The 18079-nt window shown below is 57.6% G+C and overlaps 1 protein-coding gene across 1 annotated transcript in view; it reads right to left on the bottom strand.

The window, feature by feature from the left end:
• Positions 1 to 3046: 3046 nt before the first annotated feature.
• Positions 3047 to 18079, bottom strand: part of SLC2A1 (solute carrier family 2 member 1) — a 29012-nt gene continuing 13979 nt past the window's right edge. Inside the window, exons 3-10 of the mRNA XM_084874624.1 lie at positions 8230 to 8390; positions 7822 to 8062; positions 7205 to 7367; positions 6921 to 7108; positions 6605 to 6709; positions 6003 to 6104; positions 4744 to 4947; positions 3047 to 4135 (exon numbers count right to left, since the gene is read on the bottom strand). Of these exons, the coding sequence (XP_084730750.1) occupies positions 3935 to 4135; positions 4744 to 4947; positions 6003 to 6104; positions 6605 to 6709; positions 6921 to 7108; positions 7205 to 7367; positions 7822 to 8062; positions 8230 to 8390 (1365 nt within the window). The 3' untranslated portion in view covers positions 3047 to 3934. The remainder of the gene's footprint in view (positions 4136 to 4743; positions 4948 to 6002; positions 6105 to 6604; positions 6710 to 6920; positions 7109 to 7204; positions 7368 to 7821; positions 8063 to 8229; positions 8391 to 18079) is intronic.

Below are 18079 nucleotides of genomic sequence, written 5' to 3' on the forward strand. Positions count from 1 at the left end.
GTAGGCAGCAGTGTCCCAAGAAACCAATAAGCCTGTAGCAGCTTCCCCAGCCAATTCCTGGGACCATGACAGGACATGATCACCTGGAGGGCAATATGAGTAGATGGAAGGGCAATCTGTGTGGAGGGAACCCCCAAGGCCCATAGGGGAAGGAATACCGGTGTATGGAGGTCAGAGGAGAGAGTGACCAGTGGCTGGGGGATGGGTGGGTGGTTGCTGAGAGATGAGGCTGCATCTGAGCTAGAAATGGATCATGAATGGCCTTGAATTTCCAGGTTAAGGGATCTGGACATTATCCGAAGGGAACTGGAGACCTAGGGGACATGTTAAGAAGGAGAAGCATGCCTACATTTGCATTGTAGAAAGATGATTAAGACTGCAGCATGGAGTTGAAACCGGTTTGGCTCAGTGGTTAGAGCATTGGCCTGCGGACTCAAGGATCCCAGGTTCGATTCCGGTCAAGGGCATGTACCTTGGTTGCAGGCACATCCCCTGTGGGGGGTGTGCAGGAGGCAGCTGATTGATGTTTCTCTCTCATCGATGTTTCTAGCTCCCTCTCCCTCTCCCTTCCTCTCCGTAAAAAATCAATAATATAGATATATATTTTTTAAAAATGGAGAATGAGGGGGAAGAGACAGGAGCCGAACAGTGAGGAGGTGCTTCAGTGGTTTTGGAAGAGGTGATAAGAGGTCCGTCCACACTAGGGCCAGCAATTGCAATGGATGGAAAGGGGTAAGATTTCTAGGAGGCTTAAGAAATTATAATAATAGGATGAGAAAGGGATCATTAAAAGTTTAGTTAGGAAGGAGAATTAATACTCTTTCCCTGGTACACAGTCTCAATTGGATTTTCTGCCTAAAACCGCACAGGAAAAACTCAGATTGTGGAACTTCGTGGAGTGCGAATTCTAGTTCATTCATCGTCCTGACCAGCGTCTGTGGTGGGAACGGGGACAAGGGAAGGACCTCGCAGTTGCCTCCCCAGACTGGTGGGAGGGCTTTGATGGGAGAAGTACAGGATGCTATGGGCCCATCGGGGAAAACGATCCGTAAGGTTTCCAGGGAGAGAAGCGTTTTGAGCTCAGAATAGCAAACAAAGGATTTCACAGAACTGTCCGTGAACTTAAACTAAGCACTGGAAAAGAAAGGGGTCTGCTCCGCGACCCATTTACCCCTTTGTCAGAAACCATAGGCATCAACTAATGTGCAACAGGTATCCCAGGGAGCTCCTTTCCCCAGGATGCCGGCGCGAAAATAGCAACCGGCGTTCGCTCCTGGAGCAAATGCAACTCCCAGGAGCCCGACTGCAGCATCCCGAGGCCCGGGGGCCGGAGCTGCCCGGCTGTGATGGGTGGGGCCTGGGGTCCGAGAGGAGGCTAACCGGGTGGGTGGCGACCTCTGGGTGGGGCTGGACCGCAGCTGTCAGGTCTGGGGAGGACACCAGGGGTCGGCCGGCCCCGCACCCATGCCTGCGGGAGCCTGCGGTTCCTGGGGAAGGTGTCCAGGGCCGGAAGCCGCGCCTCCCCGAGCCTTGTGGGCGCGGCGGGTTCTCCGAGCTCCGGGCGCCTGCACGCACTTCCGTCGGGGGAAATGGCTGGCCGGTTGGTGCAAACCCAGTGCCAGCGCGGGAGGGAACCTGGCGGTGGGCGGGGCTCGGGTGCGGCCGGGCTCTGCCCAGCTCCTGGGCCTTGGGCGCGTAGGAGCCTCAGGCCCTGATGGCCATCTGCTTTGCATCCTTAAGCTCCTGCCTCTAGCGCGCCCCTCCCACCCCACGTGTTTTTCCATTCTCTGCTAACGGCTGCCAGAATGCAGCCCTAGGATTTTATGACTCATCTAGAGGCCCCATGCATGAAAACCGTGCAAGAGTAGGCCTTCCTCCCCCTGGCTGCCTGCACCGGATTCTGGCACCAGGGACCCGGGCTTTCCTCGCAGCCCTGGCTTTGTTTAGGTCATCTGAAAGGATGTCCAGTCTTATTAGCATACTATGCTTTTATTATTCTAGATAGCACCCCTGACTGTCTCTGCATTGTCCTCTGGGGGCCACCCAGTGAAGGTGACAGAGACAACTCCTTGGGGGGGGGGGGGCAAGTGATAGGGCTTCCCCATCCTACTGAATTCTCAGGTTCTTTACCTGACACACACCTCATAGGCACCCCCATTATTTGTACCGGCTTTCCCTTCTTCGCCCTTCCCTATAACGCCTCTTCTTGCCAAGACTGTATAGTTTTGGTGCGTGTGTGCAGTTATGAAGGCTTCAACAGGAAATTCCTCCCAGATTTTGTCAGCTGAGCCTCTAGGGACAAATAAAGTTGGTGCTTCATTCCATCAGTTATTTGAGTGCCTGGTGCGTGCCAAGCCCTGCATCTGTGGATCCAGATGAACCCAAGAGACTTCCCATTAACTTGAAACTAGTGGGAAAAAATTAGGAATTTGTGATAAGGATGGAAGGGGATAGTGCCATAGGAAAGGAACAGAAGGGGGGCGGCGGGGAAGATGGGGTAGGGTAGGAGGATCAAGTCTTAAGAAAGGATATAAACTGGATCCAGAGGGGGCATTTCCAAGTGAAATTGATGGAAGAAGGCAGTTTAACAGCTCACTGGCCATGCAGTGAACATGATTCACGTTGTGTGTGTGTGTGTGTTGGGGGGGTTGGTGTATGAGGGGGTGGGGTAAAGGCAGGGTGGTTAGCATATTTCCCCTGAGACTTCAGGCATATAACCTTTGAGCCTGTCAAACATTGATATAGTACCTACCTCACATGCAAGATATCGCATATCAAGGCCCAACCATCAAGATTTGCACACTGCTATCATGTGTTTTGCATGCCAGCTAGCATATATGAAGGAACATGGGGATGCCACGAATGTCAAGACGTTTCAATTTTCTCTGGGTAACAGAGACCAGCTTCCTGAACATAGAGGGTGCTGATCACAGGTGCTTCCAAGAGTCGAAGAGTCTAAACCAAGTGTAGCCGTTGCAACTGCTTGTTTCTCTCCCACTCCCACCCAAACCTTCCTCCCTTAACCCACAAGTATTTCAAAACCATGTTTCTAAAAACCAGCCATTTATATCTGTTTAGGTAAGTTACAGAGGAGTATGGTGGTGTATTTACAAGTTGGTTTGTCCAGGTATACTATAACTTAGTGTCTGTACTTAATATTGACAAAAAAATATATAAATATTTCTATCTATACACAGCAGGGCAGGAGCATCCGCGTGTTCTTGAGTAGTGAGTTCTCCGTCCCCCACGGCCCTCCTCTTGTGGTGACCGTCCGGCCTTCAGTGCAGAGGAGACTGGAGTCTGGCAGCCCAGTCTGGCCCTTCCCCTCTCCTCCCTCCACTCCAGTGCTCCCAAACTGGTCTCAGGCAAGGAAAAATGAATGAGTGGTTGGGTAGGAAGAGACGGAAATGGGCGAATCCTAACGGAGCCTGACCCCTAGGGTGGGGAGATTCAGGGTCGCACAAGCACGTGGCCCTGGCCACCTCTGGGGGTAGGAGCCTTGTAGTTCATAGTTCGATTAGTGTGTCCTTGGTCATAGGTCCAGCCCTACAAATTAGCTTGGTGAAAAAGGCAAGTGCGTCTAGGCAGGACTTGGTCCCCACCCTCAGGCACTGAGCCATTCAGGGTGGAGCCTGAAGTGTGGGTACAGGAGACTCTGGCTGATACAAAAATAATAATAAAATCAGTAATAAAAAAAAAAAAATTATAAAACCTGTTGCTCGTCTGAATAGACCTGAGCAACAGTCTTGCTTTTGTTAAAACCCTGGAGGCGTTAAAAAGTCCTGAATATGCTTCTGGACATCACTGCTGGCTGAAGAGAGGAGCCCGGGCCCAGCTCTGCTGAGATGTGTCAGTGTGGAAGTCGCGTCCAGCAGCCTGTGCTCGGAGACCCTCGGGGCTGCTGGGAACGGGCTGGGCCGGCGGTGGGGGCTCCTCACACCTGGGAGTCGGCCCCCAGGGGGTGGAACAGCTCCTCGGGTGTCTTGTCGCTTTGGCTGGCTCCGCCCTGCCGGAACCCGGAAGCAATCTCATCGAAGGTCTTGCCTTTGGTCTCGGGAACTTTGAAGTAGGTGAAGATGAAGAACAGAATCAGGAGCACCGTGAAGATGATGAAGACGTAGGGGCCACACAGTTGCTGAAAGACACAGACACGCTTGGTTAGATAGAGTCCTGACTCTCCACATTCTAGCTGTAGGATCTTTATTTATTTATTTATTTTTTACAGAGAGGAGGAGAGTTTAGAAACTAGAATTCTTAGTTAGAAACATCGATGAGAGAGAAACATCTATCAGCTGCCTCCTGCACACCCCCTACTGGGGATGTGCCAGCAACCAAGGTACATGCCCTTGATCGGAATTGAACCTGGGACCTTTCAGTCCGCAGGCTGATGCTCTATCCACTGAGCCAAACTGGTCTCAGCTAGCTGTAGGATCTTTGATAAGTCACTTTACTCTTGAGGCCTCTGATCTGAGAAAGGGAAAACCCACCTACAGCCCAGGAGTGCTGGGGTGATTAAAGGAAAGCCTGCCTGCCTGCCTGCAGTGGGCATGCAACAGGCTCCAGGGGTACAGGTGCCCATTGCAGAGCAGAGTGGAGACGATTCAAAGCCAAGGAAAGAACCCTGGGGCTGAAGTCAGGGCTCTCAGCTGTGTAGCCTGGGCTTCTGAGACCCAGTCCACTGGGAACAGCTGGGAGAGCCCTTGGCAGGGGAGGAATGGCGTGCGGAGAAACGGGGGCTCTCACCTCCACATACTGGAAGCACATGCCCACGATGAAATTCGAGGTCCAGTTGGAGAAACCGGCAACAGCAAAGGCAGCCGGGCGGGGGCCCTGGCTGAAGAGTTCGGCTACAATGAACCATGGGATGGGGCCAGGACCAACTTCAAAGAAGGCGACAAAGCCAAAGATGGCCACGATACTCAGATAGGACAGCTGGGGCACCTGCTCCTGTGGAGGAGAAGAGAGAGAGAGGAGGAATGTTAGATGGGAGCCTCAGGAGACAGACTGCAGAGGCGGGCTGGGCTGGGCTGGACAGCAGGAGGCCTGGGGCTGATCCTGGATTTACAGAGGGAGTGAAGTACCCGGCCTTGGGGCTCGGTTTCCTCCTGGGAACAAAATGACTGACGCCCAGCACGGTGGTGGTGGTGGTGAGCTCATCCACCCTCCGGGGATGGTCGTGCTGTGCCTGCAGGAGTGCTAAGAAGAGATCCCTGTGGCCTCCCTCTGGGTGCAAGCCAGTCTGCCCGTGGCGGGTGTCAGAAGCCTTGCAAGGCACCCAGCTCAGGGCCGGCACGGCACAGGCCTCGGACGTGTGGTTCTATATGTAATCACTGCCACCCTGAGGAGGCCACAGAGGAGGTTATGGGTTTTGGCCCAGAACCCAGACCTGCCACTCGTCGCTGTGTGCCGGGCCTCTTAGGAATCATGGGACTTACTTCTAAGTCTCGGTTCAGCTGTAAAACTGGCGTACCGGCCGCCTTCCTTGCGCAGAGGTTGGACAAATGAGGGTTCGAGTATGTGAAGTGCCTGGCACAGGTTATCACAGAGGTTCCTCAAGGGCTTGTGGCCAGCAGGCCCGCGGTCAGTGCCTGACTTTGTCCTTATCTGCCGCGTTTACTAACCTCCCTGGGACTAGGTTTCCTCATCTGTAAAATGGGACTGACTACTGACTGAGCTACACAGAGTTGTGAGAACTGAGTGAGATCAGGCATGTGTCCACAGATGAAGACACTTAAAGGGTTAGCATCGGGCAAAGCAACTCGCGGGAGAGGGGACTTGGGGTCTGCGGCTGGAGTGCCGTGGTGGGCCAGCTCCGTGCAGGGAGGAGCCAGCTCAGGGAAGGATGCGAGCGGGCAGAGTGCAGAACTAGGGAGATCAGCAACCCCAGCCTCTGGTGCCGACGGCCAGGCTGGGGCTGAGGCAGGCACTTTGGAATCAGAAGAAGCCCCTGTGAGCTCTGTACCCACCCCTGCCACCTCACCCTTCACACGGTGCCAACTCACTATCAATGCCAGCGCGATGGTCATGAGCACGGCACAGCCCGCCATGCCAGCCAGGCCAATGAGGTGCAGCGTCCGCCGGCCAGCTCGTTCCACCACAAACAGCTGTGGGCAGAGAGAATGTCAGTGCCCGCCCACCACACCACATGGTGCCACGCTGAACTCCCCCCACCCCAACCCAGAGGTTCGCCCCAAAGTGGGAAAGCCACGTGGCACTGCAGAGACCACGAGAAGATGGTATCCCCTCCTCCCGGGGACTCGGCGTGGGGGCCACACGGGGAGTGAGGGAAGGGAGGCTGGCCCTAAAGCCCCACAGCAGCCAAGGGGGCTGAGAGCTGGCCCTGGAGAGCCAGACAGCCGAGCACCCCGACCGTGACCTTGGGCAAGCATCGCTCGTCTCTGAGCATCCGTGTCATCAGCTGTCTGATAGGAGTCATGAGCTTGACGAGTTGAGGACGAAGTGACAAGGCACTCAGGGAGCACATGACACAGGCCTGGCCCGCAGTAAGCGCTGCCACTCAGTCATGAGGCCGAGAGGCACTAAGCTGGACCCTGGCTGCTGACCGGGGGGGGGGGGGGGCGGGCAAGGACGGGCACAGACTCACCGACACGACCGTGAAGGCGGTGTTGACGATGCCGGTGCCGATGGTGGCATACACAGGCTGCTGCACGCCCGCTTTCTCGAAGATGCTCGTGGAGTAATAGAAGACCTGGGGACAGAGGAGTCATGGGCGCCGGGGCCTGGGGGGGACGGGACACAGGGCGGGCACAGGAGGGCGGGGACGCTGCAGCAGTTTGGTGATCAGGAAGGCCCCTTTGGCGGGGGCTCGTTTGTTATGTGAAGTTTGGGCTCTGTCCACGGCGTGCACTCGGCCACGGGGCTTGGCCGGGGCCACGGGAGGGCGGGTGTGGGGCACTCACGGCGTTGATGCCGGACAGCTGCTGGGACAGCTGCAGCACCACGGCGATGAGGATGGGCTGGCGGTAGAGGGCCGAGCGGAACAGCTCGGGGATGGTGACCTTCTTCTCCCGCATCATCTGCCGCCCCTCCTCCTTCATCTCCTGCAGGTCCCGGGTCACGTCCGCCAACCCGCGCAGCTTCTTGAGCACTGGGGGACACGGAGGGGAGGCGGGGGCGGCTCAGAGCAGGAAGAGGGCTGGGGCGGGGGCTGGGGCTGGGGAGGGGGGCAGGGCCCCGCCCGTACCGCTCTTGGCTCTGTTCTCCTCGTTGCGGTTGATGAGCAGGAAGCGGGGGCTCTCGGGGCAGAAGGGCAGCATGATGCACTGCGCCAAGGCCGGGACGAAGAGGATGCTCAGCAGCAGGGGCCACAGCTCCCGGTTGCCCATGATGGAGTCCAGGCCGAACACCTGGGGAAGCAGGGCGGGAGGAAGCGGCTGTGAGCGCTCCAGCCCGGGCCCACAACCAGCCCCTGCGCCCCGGGGCCTGGGCCGCTGTGTGTCTGTGCTGCTTTAGGGAAAGGGCGCGGGCTCTGGGGCTCTGCCCCGATGTGAGGCTGCGAGTTCTCTGACCTCAGCTCCCTCCTTGGGAGGAAAGTAGGACCCGCTTCCCGGCATCAGTGAGAGGACCAATGGCCCAGGGGCTGAGTGAGCTGGGCCAGATGTGCTCTCCTGCCACAGAGGCCCACGGGGAAACCACGCGTGGCGGAGTGTCCTCTGGGACCCGTGCTAGGCTGTCCCAGGAGGCAGGGCTGCGGAAGGTGGGGCGAGAGGTCTAGCCGGGGGCTGTCTGGACACCCTTTCAGGAGCCACTGGGGCTGCAGGGCGGGGGCCGCGCGGGGGGAGCAGACCCTGCCCCACTCACCTGGGCGATGAGGATGCCGATGACGATGCCCAGCTGGTGCAGGGTGCCCAGGGCCCCTCGGAGGGCCGTGGGGGACACCTCCCCCACGTACATGGGCACGAAGCCCGTGGTCAGGCCGCAGTACACGCCGATGATGAAGCGGCCCAGGATCAGCATCTCGAAGGACTTGGCCAGTTTCGAGAAGCCCATGAGCACCGCGGCCATGAAGGCCAGCAGGTTTATCATCAGCATCGAGTTTCGCCTGCGGGTGGGGGAGGGGTCACCGGTCAGGTGGGTCCTTTGGTCCCCCAGACTCCCCAAGGACTGGGTCCTAGGGAATATCCCAAATAGGCAGGGACATCTCCTCCAACCCCCCCCCCCCACTCCCCTCTGGGACACCCTGGGCGGGGCCGGGACCCCTGTGCTCACCGGCCAAAGCGGTTAACGAAAAGGCCCACCGAGAAGGAGCCAATCATGCCCCCCACAGAGAAGATGGCCACGGAGAGGGACCAGAGGGTGGTGAGCGTGGTGGGCAGGATGTTCTCCCCGTAGCGGTGGAACCACGTCTGGTTGTAGAACTCCTCGATCACCTGCAGGGGGAGAAGCAGCCTGGTGGGCGAGGGAGGCCAGGACCCGGCGGCTCTTCTCCCTGGCGCTTGCCACCCAAGGACGGGCATCTTACTGCAGGAGGCCGAAGAGGGCCCTGTGCCTGGCCACGCCCCAAATTCACCGCATGCTCTCTCTCTTTTTAATTAGTATTTTAAAAATATGTTTTATTGATTTTTTACAGAGAGGAAGGGAGAGGGATAGAGAGCTAGAAACATCGATCAGCTGCCTCCTGCACACCCCCCACTGGGGAGGTGCCTGCAACCAAGGTACACGCCTCTGACCGGATTCGAACCCGGGACCTTTCAGTCCGTAGGGCGACGCGCTAGCCACTGAGCCAAACCGATTTCAACTGCATGTTCTTTTTGTTGTCTTTTTTAATGTTTTTTTATTGGTGTTTAGAGAGAGAGGAAGGGAAAATACAGAAACAACATGGATGAGAGAGAAACATCGATTGGCTGCCTCCTGTACGCCCCCTTCACCTCCCAACTGGGGATCAAGCCTGCAACCCGGGCATGTGCCTTAACTGGGAACCGAACCAGTGACCTCTTGGTTCATGGGCTGATGTTCAACCACTGTCACAACAGCCAGGTCTACTGCATGTTCTTGAGCCAAGTCCCTCCCCACTTGCGGGGCTGAGCTTCCCCAGGTGAGGAACAGGGGCTGGGCTCCGCCCTGTGGGTGGTGCATGCTCAGCGGGACCTGCTGGGGACAACGGCATTTGGAGGAGGTTCAGGCATAGAGCAGGGCGTTGAGAGCAAGTGCTCCTTCCCTCTTGCCCCTTTCTCCTCAAGGACCCTAAGGCCCCAGCTCCTGTCACCAGGTTCCCCCCTCCCCCCTCTGCGGGGGAGGAAATACAGCCGGACAGACAGGTTCTGCCATTCCAGAGGCCGGGGAGGGAGGGAAGGAGGGCAGGCTCACCGGCTCTGCGCTCAGGGCCCGCTGTGCCAACGTGCACACAAGCCACGCTCATGAGACTCACTCTGCCGCCCTTTTGTCTCCCAGGCCCAGCTCCTTGTGGCTGGACTGGAAATCCCATCCTGAAGGCCCCATGGCCCCCTCCCCTCTCCCAGGTGCCCAGCCGGGAAACGTAGGAAAGGCTCGGACGAGGAAGTAGTTCTAGGAACTGCAGCCATCTGTCCTAGCACAGGCCTGCCCGCCAGCCCCGTCCCTCCCCAGGGGGGGCCTGGCCGGCTCCCAGGATTGTGACAGGCAGGAGGCACTGGTTATGCCCGAGCACCCTCTCTCTCTAACTCCGGGACATGCAGACACACACCTAGGGCCATGGGACCGGCCAGACCTCCCCGGCCACATGTGCAGCCGGGCACAGGCCCAATGTACCCAGAAGCAGCTTCCTGTGCACACAGACCTCACACACATATTCATGCCCACATCACCTGAGCATTCCTGGCATCAGCCACTCACAAACCTGCGTGCCCCTCCTCCCCTCACCACGTGAGGCTCAAACAACCCCGTGCCCATCCCAGCGCCCTTTGCTGCATCATGCTGCAAGTTCATGCACACACGGCAGATGCATCTCTTAGACACCCTCCCCTGGCCCTGCCCTCGGCACTCCCTCACCCTCCCAAGTCCCAGGGGTCTAGCAGAAGAGGGGGCTGCGGTTAGGCACAATCACCAAAGGGGAAACAGAGGCCTCCGGTCCCAGGAATGCCATTGAGCCTGCTGGGCCTGGCCCGGAGGTTCCAGTGGATCCTCGGCCACTAGCCATCTTTTCTCAGCCCTGCTGCCATTGCCTGTCTCAGGCATGGAGACACCTGGCAGGCTGGCCTCTAGGGAGTTAGGATAGGGGCCATGGGGAGTGGGGGGAGGAGAGAGGCAGCTCCAATGATATTTATCCCGGGGAAGCCAGACAGTACAGGGTTAGGGACCTCGACACAAGGGTAGTCCCAGCTCTGTCCTTATCTCCAGCGTGATCAAAGACTAATGATCTCATCTCAAATGACAACATTGGAAATAGCGCTGTAGGAAATTAATGAAGTGTCCTTACGATGCTTACATGGTACCTGGTACCATCCCCGAGCCAAGGGATAGTACTGCCCCGAGGGAAGTGCAGACCATTGACAAAGTCTAACAAAGCCTGCATTCCACAACTCAAACCAGGGCTCCTGCCAGCTATCAGTCCAGCCTCCCACCTACCCATGCCTCTACCTTAGCGCTGGGCACCACATCCCCACCCTTGTGGCTACCCTACCGGGAGGGCCCACCCTGCCTTATCACACTAAGACCTTTTGAGATCCAAGAAGTCTGTCCTCCCGGAGGACAGGGACCCCAGTGGATTCACACCGGGGCCTTTCCCAGAGCTGGTGCCAGGGACGCCTCGTGAGTGAAGGAAGGAGTCCATGGAGAAAGGGCCCGAGGCCCTCCTTCTGGAAACCCCTGCCTCATCTGAGGGCAGAGAGAAGGCGGGTTCCAACAAACAAACAAACAAAACAGAGTGCCTGTGTTCCTCAAGGGACAGAGCCACCCCCGAGGAGGACCGCCGGGAACAGGAATGCTGCGGTTATCAGCCCCGAGGAGAACAAGCTGTCCTGGATAAGGGTGCCGTCCAGATACACGACACGCCTCCGAGGCCCCACACTCTCCCGGCCTGTCCTCCGGGGAAGTCCTGCTCCCGCCCGTCACTCTCCCTGCTGCCCTTAGCAACCAGACCTACACACAGCCAGAGGGGCTTGCCCAGATGCTCCGAAGTTGTGCCTCCTGCAGCTCTCAGAATCTTCCTGTGGTTCCGATGCTCGACCACAGAACTGCCCGCACCGCCCTTTTAGATTCTGCCAAGAAGTCGGCAGATGGGACTTGTCTGAATTGTGCACCAAGAGTCAACAGGTAAGGGCTGAGTGAGGACTGACTGCCTAACGTGAGCTGAAGGGTACAGGCGGAGGTGTCTGTCTGGGCATTTCAGGTCTGTAAGCCTCTTCTTGGGGCTGGCTTGGGGCTGGCTGGAGGAACATGTGCAAGTGAGGTGTGACTGGACTCCTCCCCTTCACCTCCAGTTAAGTCTCCTGCTTGTAGTGGCAAGTCAGAGGGCCCAAAGCTTATGCAGGCCTGGCTCCTGCATGGCTCATGGGCCCCTCTGCCACTCAGGCTACCTTACGGGGTTGAGGAAAGGGGAGCAGCTCAGCCCTCCACCTGGGCCCCATGCTCCTCCTCTCCCCCCGCAGCAGCACCTCCTGGCCAAGCTGAGGCTGTGCCGTGGAGCCCTGCCTCTTGGTCTGAGACCTGACATTTCTGGGAAGAAGCAATGCCCTGTTCTCCACTCCTGCTGCCGGTGTGGGGCCGTGTGTCCTCTGGCCCCTCGGGTCCATGCCCCACGAGGTGCTCAAAGCTGGCCCTGGCCCCGGAAAGGCAGGGAGATAGATCCCTGGGGAGCCAGGAGAATGAGAGGTCCTGGGATCACTGCCCCCAGCACCCCCCTTGCAGGAGCTGGGTACCCCGAAGGGAAGGACCTACTTACTACCCCCTAAAAGAACCCCACAGATCCAGCCTCCACAGCATGTTTACTGGCAACATCCTCGGCCCGGCTCCTGTGTGAGGAGAGGCCTGGCCCGGGCTCCTCCTGAACATGCCACCTCATGCGCCCTCCTCCCACGTGCTCGTCACAAGCCTGGCAGACACCCTGGGCCCTGCCATGCCCTCCATCCGACCAATCACCGGGCCCTGTCAGTTCTGCACTCGCCCTGGCACCTGCCCCTCGAGGACGGCCCTCACGCAACATCTGCCCTGGGTCTCCCCTGGATTCTGCTCCCGACTCCTCCCACCCGCTGAAGCCAGAGTCCTCTTCTCATAATTAATCCCCAACATGGCCGGCGGAGCCCTGCCCACCCAGTGCCCAGGCTCAGCTGCCCCTCTCCTCCGCTCCCTTACAGCTCATTCACCCTGCCAAGGTGCATTCTGGGGAGAAAGGGAGGGTCCTGTGAGGGGGGACCGTCAGGAGTTGGGGCTTTTAAGGATCTCTGCCCAGTTGTCCCCTCATTGAACTAGCGTGGCCTGCTCGGCGACACTATGGGGCCCACGTGGAGAAGTGGGTGGGCTCTGGGCAGGTGAGATCCCTCGGTTTCCGGTTAGAAGCGATGTCTCATCCTAGCCGTTCTCCGGGGTAAATAAGCACGGGGTGGGGGGAGGGGGAAGGGCAGGCTTGCATCACGTCTGACTCGTTGGGAATGATCCTCTCCTGCCCCCACACCCGAGCCGCTGTGGTGACGGACCACATGCCTGCTGTCTACAGAGGAAGTTCCCACTTCCCCCCTGCCCTGGCAGGAGGTGGAGGCGCTGCCTGGCCCACGGAATAAGCTGTTATTGCATCACCGCGCGTCCCTGAGGACCCTCCGCTTTCGCTTTCAGAGGTCTGCCATTTGCGAGCTGCAGGGAGACGAAGCATTACCCTTAGGAATTTATACTGTGGGCAAGGACCCAAGGCAAGCGCCAGCCTCAGGCTTTCCTGGTGGACAGAGTCAGCCCGGGAGAAAAACCGGCTTTCAAGGCCTTACAGGCCGTGATCACTCACCTGACAGGCAGTGAGCTCCCTCACAGCGGGAAGCATACAAGTCACAGTCCAGAGCAGGGCTGGTAAACATTTTACGCAAAAGGCTAGATAGGAGATACTAGGGTCTGCAGACCACATATGGCCCCTGTTGCTTCCGTTTCTCCTCCCCCAGCCCTAATCGTTTAAAAACATAAATGAAAAACATTCTTAACTCATGGGCCATCCAAACAGGCTGCTGGCTGAATGTGGCCTTCTTGCCAACCTTGATCTAAAACTCTAGTAGATGACTACCAATAGAAGGGGTGTTCTGGAACCTCTGGCTGTCTCACCACCCTTCCCTGCAGACATCTCTCTCGCTCAGGAGGCCAGGCCTTCTAGATCATCCCGAGAGAGACTCAGAGCTCCCTCTCAACCTTCTCTCCTCTCTCGGAGACATTCCTGTGGGGACGAAGGGGTTAACAGCCAGGCAAGCTTTGAGCTCCCAGCTCCTCCAATTTAGCCCTCAGTCTGAATTTGACCCCTATTTCCTGTTCTCCCTTTCTGCCCCCCCCCACCCCCCCACCCCACCCCCCCGCAGCTGGAGCTGCACCCCATCCTCAGCCCGGAGTTATGTCTCTATAGCAACTCTCAGCCACGCCCCAGGGCCAGCTGCTGGTTCAGAGCCAGAGGCTACAGGTGGGGCTGGACAGAGAACCCTGCCCCTCGCGTCCGCTGGGCCACAGGTGGAGCTAGAAGCTGGGCCCCACCCGGCCGCAGAGGCCCGGACCACCCAGGCTGCTTCTCGGTTAGAGCCCGGGCTTGGCTTCTCCCCAAACCCAGCCAGGCCTTGGCTCTGGGCTCCTCCTCACGGGGGCCTGGCCTCCGAGGTGTCCCCTGCAGACAGCCTTTCTCACCTCGGGATGGATGAAGTGTCTCCTCCGCCCACACAACGCCCCCATGCTACCGGGGTACCCCACGCCCCTGCATTTTCCTTCTCCCGGGGCGCTGCTGACATCTTTCAGAAAAGGCACTAACTCTTCTGGAAAGCCGTCCTGATAACCGCCCTCCTTCTCTGTCTCTGGTTCTCAAACAGGACATCTGGCAATGTGCGGAGGAGCCATCTTTGGTTGTCACTCCGGTGGCTTACGACTGGCACCGAGGGGGCACAGATCAGGGGTGCTGCCAGACATCCTACAAGGCACAGGGCCCCGGGCGTCCAGCGTTGAGAAAACCCTGCTCTGTGGCCCCTCCCTCTCCTCTGCTCCCGCTGGCCGGTCCACGTTTCCATGATGGCCCTGAGGAAGTCACTACAAGGTACCATGTGCTCCCTCCAGACTGAATGTCAACATGAGGACCGTCTGATTCATCTGTGTGGCTGGGGCTCGGCGGAGGCCGGGGGTAGGAAGAGCTGTCGCATGAAAACGTCAGAAATTGTGTAAACGGTTGAAATGTCTGCATGTGACTCAGCCTGGCTGGGCTTGGAAGTCGGAGCAGGAGGGACCAGCTGGGCAGCAGCTGGAGGTGTGAAGGGGGTTTTCGGGGCTCATCAAACTACAGTATGATGGCCGGGGTTTCCACAGTGGTCAAGGGTGCGGCCTGGAGCCAGACTCCTTGGGTTCAAATCCCAGCTGTGTGTCCTTGATTTAATGGCTTTAGCATCTCTGTGCTCCAGTTTCTTATAAAGGAGGGATTATAGTGCCTACCTAACGGGGTGATGGAAAGAATCAATTGCATTAGGATTTCTAAAGCACCGAGAACAATGCCTGACACTGGAAGCGTAAGCGGCTGTGTTAGTGGAGATGGGGGCAGGGGAGAGGGGAGAGGGGAGCCGGACTCTTCGGATCTGGCCCAGGTAAGGAGAGGCGCAGCCTGGTGGTGGTGGTGGGGGGGGGGGGGGCGCAGAGGGCTGGGACTGGGACACTCGCTCACCAAGTCACCCAGTCACTGGGTGAGGCAGACCTTGCTGGCTCTCCAGGCCAAGCTCCTCCTTTGTCAAACAAGGAGGGGCAGCCCAGCCGTGTGCTTTCTGAGGATACCTCATCCTTAGACGTGCCTGACACTGTCCCTGGGCCAGGAACTCATGGTTCCTAAATGGCCGTTAGTCATCCTGTTGGCAACTCAGCCACATGCGGAGGGAGAGGCCGCTTCTCCACCCAGGCCGATGCCCTTGTTCATTCATTCGCTCTGCGGTTGGGCTCCCTCCCGCCTTCTCCCCGAGGGGGCAGGCGGCCTGGCACGGGGCCGCAGAGGGTCACGGAGGCATGGGGCCTGGAGTCCACCTCCGGCTCAGCCTCTCTCCCCGGCCAGGGGACCTCACCTAGCCTCGGTTTCCTACTTCACAGCCTCCATCCCACGCACCTTGAGAAGCTACTGTGAGGAGATAATTTATGGGGAGCTGCTTTGTAAACATTTAAAATGATATTATCGTTAATTAACCACTTCCAGGAGGAAGCCCTCCGGGGCTGTTTTATGGAGGAGCCTGAGCTTCGGGTGATTAAGAGCAGCCCCGGCATGCTCACCACCGGCGGTAGTCCTCCCGGACAGCGGGCGACCCGTCAGCCCCGCACGGTTTCCTAAGAGAAGGTCTCAACAGACCGGGCAGTGGGTCGGACCCGTGGGCAGTCGGCCGGACCATGCCGGCGGTTAGCTATTCAGCATTAGGGATACACTTGGTGCCGCTGCATCTCGCACAAGCCGCCCCCATGCCTGGGACACCTGCTCTCCCTCACCGTTAAGGTTTAAGGCTGGGGTGAGGAACGCCCGACCTGCGGGCCGTATAAGGCCCAAGAAATCGTTTGGTCTGACCCAGCCAAGGCACTGGGGGTGAGTTCATTAAATGTTTGACCAAGTATAGAAGGCTCATTTTTAAGTTGATAATGTTGTATGGCCTGCGAGTAATGTTATAAATATCCACATGGCCCTTGGCTGGAAAAAGGTTCCCCACCCCGCTTTAAGGTGTAGAGCAGCGGCCAAGTCCTTCGAGAAACCCTGCCTGTCTCTCCCACCTCCACACCCCGGCATCAGTCATTCCTTCCTCTTTGCTCCCGTATACCTTGAAGCCCTCTGATAATTATACTGGCTTTTCCCGAAGGAGAATCTCCCCATCTCCTGGGAGGCTGAGTCTTTGGAGGGCAGAGTCCTGCTCAGACCATGTGTAGGCAGCTGCCCGAGGGCCAGCATGTGCCCTCTGTCCCTCTTGTTTAGGACACCACCTGGCACAGTCCCTATGGAACGAAGTTGCAGAATCCCTGACCCCATGTCCAAGTGCTCTGAGCTGCGCTTTCCGTTCTCGCTCGGTCGTACTCTCCCCTCTTTGGGTGTTAAACGTATCCCTTCTAATCTGCCTCTGGCTGGGGCACAGCGGCCAGGCTTGTGAGAAGTGTTTGTCAAGTGCGAGAGTAAATAGATGGAGTGCGGCCCAGGAAGTGCCGCTCGGCTCAGGGTGTGCGTTATCCATTTGCACCGCTCGGGTCCCTGGCTCCAGTCCTGAGGCTGGCTTCCTCAGTGACCTTTGGACGGGTGCCCACATGCGCAGTTTATGGGCTCAGCTGGGCCCGAGGTGCTGCCCACCTGGCCTTCTAGACGCCCTGGCCAGCTGCCCCACCTGTCTTCCACAGCATGTCTCACCTTCCACCTATTTCCGACGGGACCGGAGGCCCCACGACCTGGAGAACTTTGCTTAGGATTTGTCCACATCCGTAACCTCAGAAGTATTACAGTCCCTCCGGCCAGAAGCAGCCCCTCTGCCTCTGTTTCACCATCTTCCTCTGGAGGCGCTCCTCCAGGCTCCTCCTCACCCCCTTCTCCTCTGCCAACTCCTTACATGTTAAAAATGAAGGCTTGCCCTAGCCAGTTTGGCTCAATGGATAGAGTGTCGGCCTGTGGACCAAAGGGTCCTGGGTTTGATTCCAGTCAAGGGCATGTACTTTCGTTACAGGCTCCTCACTGCCTGGGCCCTGGTGCAGGAAGCAACCAATTGATGTGTTTCACATCGATATTTCTCCCTGTCTTTCCTTCTCTCTAAAATACAATGGGAAAATATTGTTGGGTAAAGATTAAAATAATAATAATTATAAAATAAAATGAAGTCTTTATATTTCTTTTTTAAAATATATTTTTATTGATTTCAGAGAGAATGACTGATGCCGGGGTATGGAAGTGGGAGAGACAGACAGAGGGAGAGAGATAGAAACATTAATGAGAGACTCATCGATTGGCTGCCTTCCCACTGGGGACTGAGCCCAAAACCTGGGCATGTGCCCTTAACTGGAATCAAACCCGGGACCCTGCAGTCCGCAGGCCAAAGCTCTATCCACTGAGCCAAACCAGCCAGGTGGCCCCTCTAGCTAATACCCCTCTTCTCCCTTCTCCACCACGTCTCTCCTCTTTCCCACTCCCCCTCTCTCTTCAACTGGCCACAGGGCGGTTTCTGCTCACATGGCTCCCCCAGCCAGCCTTTGCCACAACGGGGTCACCAGTGGGTCTTCCACATCCAGAAATATGGGGCTGATTGGTCCAGGCTGACCTCTGGGGCCCCTGACAGCGTTCCTTCACTCCATTCCTCCACCCACTATTCCCGAGTGCCTCTTACGATGGATGGACAGGCTCTGCTCTAGGTCGTGGCCGGGGGCAAACCCAACACCCTGGCCCTCAGGTGCTTCCATTCTTCCTCTGTCTTGTGAGGTTTTGTCTCTTAGCTTGAAAGTGCTAGCTCTCCTCCTGCAAAGGATCCCCCTCTTCAATCAGTGAGGCTTGGCCCTCACTTCTCTCTATTCCAATCTCTCTAGAACAGTCTCCTCTCCCGCTATTTGGATACCAATGACCAACCTGTAGCTTTTCTCCGGTTGATCCCTAAGAAACTGACCCCACGTCCAAGTGCGTCTCGTACATCTCTGGTGGTGCCATCCCAAATCTCCATTCCTGCACGGCCCTCAGGCTCTGTCAGCACCTCCCAAACCAGAAACCTAGAAACGACTTTGAAACCCTACCTTCTTGTCCTCACACCAATCTGAGGACCAAATCCTGCCCATCCTTCCTACTCGGTGTTTGTTTTTCCACCCCTATTGCAAGAGCAGCCTTCTCACCAGCTTCCCCAGTCTCTAGTCTCACATGTTCGATCCATCCCAGACCCCAGACACCCGGATCATCTCCCCAAAATACAAATCTGATTACTTCTGCCCTCCTTCATGGGCC

Source organism: Pipistrellus hanaki, assembly GCF_964339955.1.
Source record: "Pipistrellus hanaki genome assembly, chromosome: 2".
Lineage (NCBI taxonomy): Eukaryota > Metazoa > Chordata > Mammalia > Chiroptera > Vespertilionidae > Pipistrellus > Pipistrellus hanaki.